This window comes from Halyomorpha halys, unplaced genomic scaffold (assembly GCF_000696795.3).
Source record: "Halyomorpha halys isolate HHAL.00 unplaced genomic scaffold, Hhal_1.1 Scaffold1118.1, whole genome shotgun sequence".
NCBI lineage: Eukaryota > Metazoa > Arthropoda > Insecta > Hemiptera > Pentatomidae > Halyomorpha > Halyomorpha halys.
In genome coordinates this window covers 240,490-248,534 of record NW_027113493.1, presented here as the reverse complement: position 1 = coordinate 248,534, position 8,045 = coordinate 240,490, and the positions used below count along the sequence as shown (strand labels likewise).

At 35.6% G+C, this 8,045-nt stretch overlaps 1 protein-coding gene across 1 annotated transcript in view; it reads left to right on the top strand.

Annotated features, from left to right (window-relative positions):
* Positions 1-2,279: 2,279 nt before the first annotated feature.
* LOC106688376 (kin of IRRE-like protein 2) overlaps positions 2,280-8,045 on the top strand; it is a 176,508-nt gene continuing 170,742 nt past the window's right edge. The window contains exon 1 of the mRNA XM_067050949.1: positions 2,280-2,469. Within this exon, the coding sequence (XP_066907050.1) occupies positions 2,280-2,469 (190 nt within the window). The remainder of the gene's footprint in view (positions 2,470-8,045) is intronic.

The window sequence follows — 8,045 nt, the reverse complement described above, 5'->3', positions numbered from 1 at the left end:
CGGTCAGCTGTTATCGTGCTTCGGCACATTATTATAACATATAAAAAAAAATAATAACTATTTACAATGAACTATAGCCAGTAGACAATAGTCATACAGTACTCGTAAACCCCATCATATACACAAGAAAAACGCCTATATAAAACTGCCAAAACTTAATCCTATATACATAAATTAAACTTAAAAATAAAACGAAAACAACGAGAAGAACTCTTCGTAAAATAATCTGAAAAAGACTATATTTACAAAAAAAATTTTGAATTTTTTTTTTCCAAATTTACTAAGGAACTTGGAATTAAAACCATATTAAAAAATATAGATACATTTTCTGTAGTATAATTTCCTTGTGGCGATATTAGGCAACTCTATGTTGTGATTACCGGAAGTGTTAACTGTTCAACGTGGACAGTTCTCCTCTTTCTAGGTTTTTTGACGCTTTTTATTGTAACGATATCATGTTCTCGAATGATGATCACACTAAATGGGCTCTCATACCTTTGCAGCTCCTTCCCTCTATTAGTCACCACTTTCCTATATACCACTGTCCCAATATTTATTCTAGCCATCAGATCTCTGACATTCAAGTTATGTTTGGCCACTCTTTTACTCTGTTTCCTGCAAATCCTGTCTCTGACTTTTGCCCACAATTTTTGCAAGGTTATCACATTACCGGCCATTTCATCTTCAACAGGCAAAGAAACACAGTAGCCCCGTCGACGCCCCTCATCCCAAAAAGAATTTCGAATGGGGCCAACCCCGTGACTGTATTGAGTGGTTGAATGCTGGGACTGCTCGTTCCATCGCGTCATCAGGCTCTAGTCTTCTTAGAATCCCATGAAGGCGCTCTATCCCTCCGTGGCTCTTTGAATGTTGAGGAGTGTTTAAGTGCGACACCACTTCCAATATTACCATTTCCTCTCTGATGGTTGCATTGTCAAATTCTCTCCCACTGTCGAAAGAAATTCTGTCGGGGATGCTATAAAATTGAAACCATGAACGAAGGGCTCGTAAAACCACCTCCGCTGATCTGTTCTGCACCGGGTATGCCGTGTCCACCTTACTGAATATATCAATAATTGCGACCCACTTATAGCCTTAATCTCTTGGATTGTGCGTTTCATGCCATTGATGTGTATCGAATAAACGATCAATCAACGCCGATCTTTTCCGTTCTCCATAGCCACTGGATCTTTTCACATACCGTCGCATTTCTAACATATAAATGGTGGATCTTACCAGCTTTTGATGTTCTTTCAGCGGTCTGCCTATTTGGTCCTCTTTGACACCCGGTTGAGACCAGATAGTCGAAATGATACAACCACCGTACTTGCTCTATTCCATCTTCAGCAACCCCGTGGTTTTTGTTTTCCAAATAATCTGGTACCTCTTGATGTTTATAATATCCTCCATTTCCGTTGATCTGTCATCGTTCGAACTTTCCTCTGCGGATGTTTCCTCCCTAACCTGCTTCTTTGGTGAGGCTGATTGTTGTTCTTCTTCCGGAGTCCACTCCCTCAAGAACTGCCTTCCAGCTCCAGATGTTTCTCCATGGTCATCATCTTCTACTATCATGATCGCTCGCAACAGCCAATCTGCTACAACGTTTTCCTTGCCAGGTTTGTACGTTATGTCCATGTTATACTGGTTAAACAGTTTGTTTCACCGTGTGACTCTCACGGACGATTCCTTTAACTTCCTCTCCCATTGCAGGGGCCTGTCGTCCCTCTGAACCCTAAATCGTCTTTCAAACAAGTAGGGTCGGAAATGCTCTATTGTCCACACCTCCCAGTAGTTCTCGTTCCGAGGCACTGTAACGGGCTTCTGCCTCTGTGAGTCTTTTACTTGCGTATGCCACAGGACTTTCTTCCTATAACAGAACCGCTCCCAGCGCACACTCACTTGCGTCTGTTATTAACGTGAATTGCTTCGGGAAGTGGAGAAACGCTAGTACTGGTTCCTTCTGCAGCTGATTTATACATTTCCTAATATTGCTCTTACAATAGCTGGCGTCATTACTATCGAACTACCTTTTTTTAGAAAATTATTAAGGGGTACCAGATATTCCGCCATATCAGGGACGAACCGACGATAGTAGTATAATGCCCCTAACAACCTCCTGATTCCTTTTATGTTGATCGGCACCGCTATCCGAAGTAAGGCCGCTACCTTGTGCACATATGGTCTAACCCCCTCCTGAGATATGGTATGTCTTAGAAAATTTATCTTTTTTTTTTCCAAGCAATGACTTATCGCGAGATAGTTTCTGCCCAAAGTAAAGTATGGCGAGACGCACCACGTCATACCCACCAGGTATCGACCTATGCCTGCCGTGGGACTTATTGGACCTACGTCCTGCCGTGGACAGGCAGAGGATTGGGAAGGCTCCGGGCCTTGACGCTTGGACGCTGCAATCTTCAGGAACATATATCGAGGAGGAGCTGTTTGAAATCTTCAACGAGTGGATAAGGTGTACTTTCCGAGCAGGTGTAGGATTGCAGACTTGAGATTTCTCTACAAAGGGGGAGGCAAGGATAAGGAATCGCCGAAGGCCTATCGGCCCATATCCCTCCTCCCTGTTATCAGGAAGGTCCTGGAGCAAATGATAGTGCATAGCCTCAGACCAATCCTCAGTGCTGTGAGTCACCCATGGCAATACGGCTTGACCCGTGGCATGGGAATAACAGATGCGCTGCTGAGAGTGCGTGAGGATGTAGAATGGAGGGCGGAGAAATATGATTATATACTATGAATAATCAGGTAGTATAAAGCTAGAGTTTAAAGTCACAAAATTAGATAAAAATTGTAAAATACTTTTAGATCAGAGGTAATATTATTACACCGAAGAAAGTCTTAAACCATTTTATTATAATTTGTTTATTATAATTAACATCTATTGAAATGAAAATATACCTAGTAATTGTGATTTGAGTTATATATGGTGGAATGATACAATCTGCAGGAGCTTCCACCCATTGGTGGAGCTCCAATAACATTCTTAAAGTAGAAGGTCTGGAGCAAGGTTAGAAACAAGTAGATCTGGGTGGTTAAAGAGTTCATCATGGAAGAATTGATATCTACCATAGTTCTGTCCGAAATGACTACTTATTGCACATTGAGGTCATTATTGATGGTTTTATTTCTAAATGAGTAAGGAGGTGCAAAACATCTCCCCCTTCTAAAAAAAAGCTTCATTTTGAGAGATATGTGAATTAGTACAAGTTTTAGTGTAGTTACTAACTCCTCATTCATTATTTTTAAGTTTATTTAGGGACACTTACTATTTTTGACTATAAGCTCATTAAAAATACCCGAAATCTCTTTCCAGATGTATTAATATTACTTGTATTATTTTTGTTTGTAAATTGTTTATATATACTTTTCAATACTTAAATCATCTTATTTTAGATTTAATAACTTATTTTAATAGTTTTACAATACTCATAATAATCAAATTGTCTATGAAGTTTAATAACTACAAAGATTTAAATCCCCTAGCTTCAAAATTTATTATGGTACAATGTTTCTAATGATAGATAATATTGACATAATTAATTAACAAATCTGAATTAAAGTACATTAATATTTACAATATAAATATGTTGTTTACTATATAAAAAAAACGATTAATATTTTGAAGAGTGAGTGGTGTTAATTGTACAAAGTTTACCTTAACAATTAACAGTTAGATCTAATGTTATGCTTACGGATAAATAATTTTATATTTGGTAATTTAAAAAAAGTCATAATATAATATTATAATATAAAATCTCATTCCCTCGTTTTTTTAAAAATTAAATATTCCTAAGCATAGATCCAAAAAAGCTTATGAAACATTTAGAAATGTCTTAACTTTGCTAATATTCGCCGTGCTCAGTGTCAGTTATTAATTGACCAAAAAAAGGTGGTGTTTTTATGAATTTGAAAAAGATCAATTAAATTCACTTTCCATAAAATTTTATAATAATAATAATCATAAAATTATTAAGCGTTTTAAATTCTACTGAAAAGATGCTTTTTCATTTAACGTACGTATTATAATTTTGCTTTATTTATTATTCAATTTTAATAATGAAATATTACCATTAAATTATTGAACTATTTATGACGATATAAATTTAAACTATATAATTCATATTAAAACTTCTAAAATTATTTAGATAAATCTAGTTGCACAGGGTTTTTATGGACCAGAAGTAATTAAAGAAGTAAAAGCATAAGTAAAGAACTGCCCAAAGGGATAAAACATGTGGTTTCATGTATGATAGTAAAAACTATGAAATATTTAGGGCAGATTACATAATATATCTAGAAAAGAAATAGGATTTAGTAGTTTCCCCAAAGGTAGACTGGTGATATATATTTCATTGCAGGGGAAAGGAGTAGATGAAAACCGAATCCATTCTTTAAAAGAAGCTTTTCAGTATTCTAGAGTTGGGTCAGATGCTATATACCTGTTTCTTTTTCTTAATTCACGGTATACAGCGACTACTGGGTAAAAATACAGGCAATAAGCCCCTGAGATTTTTAAACATTACTATCGACCGGAGTTCTATTTATGATTCTTTAGCCCATTTATTCTTTATATTTTTATATTTATTGCTATATTCTTTTATATTTATTTATTCTTTATATTTATTCAGTCACCAATGGTGGCTAGTGTCTGTTCCGGATTGTCATCGCCTGCACTTTAATATTTTCTTTCCTAGATATTCCCCTCCCCTTTATTATAATATCATTTTTTAGATACACAATGTTTCCAAATAACCTTTTGTTTGGATTCTTCAATAATCATATCAATTCTCAATTTATTCTATGATACTGACTCACAATTATTAAATAACGAAAATATTATATAATACAAGTAAATGACTTATATAATTTCTCAGAGGCACAAGTCAGCTGGAAGACTATTGTCAAATTCACTATTTAGTTGGCTTCTCAGTTACTTTTGAAATTCGACGAGACAGTTATTCTCAAATTACCATTGTTTGTTTTGTTACTCCCCTCAGAGATCTAATGATGAGCATATACTCAATAATATTAATATATATCAATAATATGATTTTCTTTTGGTAGGTAGTTTATATTCTATTATTATTGCCCTATTTTTGTTTATGAATTTTTATCTCTAAAATTATGCTACATTATAATTTATATTATTTACAGATAGCCATTAACAGATAGCTTATAGATAGATATGGATTAACAGATAGCCAGCCCCGATTCCTCACTCTCTGCCTTTTTACGAATATTTCATCTTCTAGAGAATAGTTTGTTGGAGTCTTTCGCAGGAAAATTTAAACGCAACAATGTGCGCACAAATAATTAGTACTCCAATCTCCTGGATTATATAATCCAATGATTTACATATTTTTTGAGCTGATCAAGAACTAAAAAGATGGATTAGAGGATGAGAGGTTTTTTTTTTTCATACCAAACATTGTTTTAATTTATTTTTATCATGAATATAATAGTTAGGATCGATATTAGTATAAAATTAATTCACTTAATATAATACCATAATTTTAAAACCCTGAGACATACCTAAAAGAAAAATGTAGAAACAAATAGTTTGTATTATCGATTTCTTGTTAATTCAATGTCATTTAACGGGCCGACAAACTTCCAAATTTCAGGACTAGACGGATATGGGAGAGTGTCAAGTCTAATCATGTGGATTTGAGATTTGTAAGTTTTGTTAGTTCAGACAGAAGTTGATGACTGTACGCATTTGATTATAGTGCGAGAAATCGTTGTATTTAAGGAAATGTTGATTTCATACTAACAATTAAAACATTAGGATATTGTAAACGGAGCAAAGGGGGGGGGGGAAGAGGTAGTATCCGATTCCTCATTAGGCAGCAGATAGAGGGGAGAGCGCTGAACAGTCGACCGAGGTGCTCTGTTTGGCCAGTGGGATCTGTTTACACTCCGCGCTCGAGTGGTTCTCACCATCTTACTGCCACTGCCCGCCCCGGGGCTCTCAGGATTGATTTGTTCTTTCCATTGTTAGCCTTCTATCAACTGTCTATGTTAACACGCTAATACAAAGCTACCCTGTATTTGAAAGTGAAAATGAAGTTTGGTTCGATATGGGAACAATATTTATTTACATAAAAGAATTCAATACGTACAGACATGTAAACTATTTATATAACATTAAATTTCATATGGACAAAATTTTGCAATACACAGTTCCTGAAAGAAATGAGTTATTTGTCGGTGTGTTGAGGTGCAAGAACCAGACACAGGTTTGATGCCCAAAAAAATCCGAAATAGATTGCCTATGAGGCTCTTATTGACCTGAATCCTATTGCATTCAGTACTATCCTTCGAACGAGCTCCACATTTCCACATGAAATACATCTACACCAATGAATTATTTTACCCTATAAACCTTTAACAAATGTTTTTAATTACAATAAAAAGAAAGAACTATGATTAAAAAATACAGTCAACTGGAACGGCCTGTAAACAAAAAAGAATAATATAATTCTTATCTAAAACATTTATCAATACAAATGTTACACAGATATTAAACATGCTCATATTATAGGTATTGCTTCTGAAAATCTAGTTGTGTGTTTTAAGGTCTTATTTTAGTTGGTTATTGTATCCTGGCTGTTAGCTTGTTTGCAATGAGTCATGGTATGGATTTCAACCGTATTCGAACAAATTTTACTGTTTAAAAGATTAACAGTTTAACATATGCAACAGTTATATTTACAAAATTCTTGTTTTAGTTTTATAAATCCATTATGCATGATGACTATAGCAAAGTTTGTGAAACTTGCTTCGCTTTTTTTCTTGATTTTTTTAAACGGAATGATGTTAGGGGTTTTGTTACATGTTATTCAATATCACTTCAATTATTATGTTGTTCTGGTTCTTGCACAATTAATTAAGCTGGCATTTTATTTTCTTGTTTAATCAGATTTATTGTTTTAGTTAAATTATTTATTTCACTGTTTTTGTAAAAATCTTTTTGCCCCTTGCTAATTTTAATTTTTAGAGCTCTGAGGTATACTTTTTTTACGCTGAGAAGTATCTGGTATTAAAATATTTTATGAAAGTATTTCGCTGATTTGCTTAAATAGTAGCATAAAAAAAAGTTTTATTTGAAACGGACATATTCCAAAGATATCACTGTAAACATGAATATTTTTCTCTACTGTTGTCCTTCTATAAACTGTCCCAAAGCTATTAGGATTGTGAACAAATTATCAAATTCCACAGCTCAATCAATAGAATGCGTCAAATAAGAAATGAAATAAATATACATTTTTTGTGAGCTGTGACACTATTCAAACAAAAAATTATTCGATTATACAAAGCAATGTTAATGGAAACTAATGGACTACGCAATGCACAAACTACTTCTGCCACCATAGCTGCTCTGAAGAAGGACGGCATCAAGGTTAATCCGTTGAAGACGGATGCCATTGTCATGTCCTTCTATAAGGGACATGACAATGGCATCCGTGCTCGAGAAGCAGTGGTAGCAGCCTAATCCGACGACATCGGTGTCTGTGCTCCAGCATGAGAGCTGAACTAGCCCTACGCAATGCACAAACTACTTCTGCCACCATCATAGCTGCTCTGAAGAAGGACGGCATCAAGGTTAATCCGTTGAAGACGGATGCCATTGTCATGTCATCTCGGCGTGACTCTCGACAGGCATCTCACCTTCTCCTGCCACGTCAGGAAGAGACTTAAGCTGGCCCGACAGAAGTCGTATAGTCTCTATCACTTGCTCACTTCAAAGCAAATTTCGCTCCGCCTCAGGCTGCAGAACTACAAGGTCATTATACGTCCGACCCTGCGCTATGGTGCACCACTCATGCGACACCTCTACAATACCACGTTAACCATACTGCAGAGCTTCCAGAATTCCCTCCTTCGGCGAATAGTCAGAGGAATCACACTCCAACGGACCAGGAATAGAGTCATCAGTGAGGAGTTCCAATTCCCTTATGTGCCGAAATTCATAGGCCGTAGGCATCTCAAATTCTTTGATGGGCTGAAAGTTGTGTCAATCCCCTATT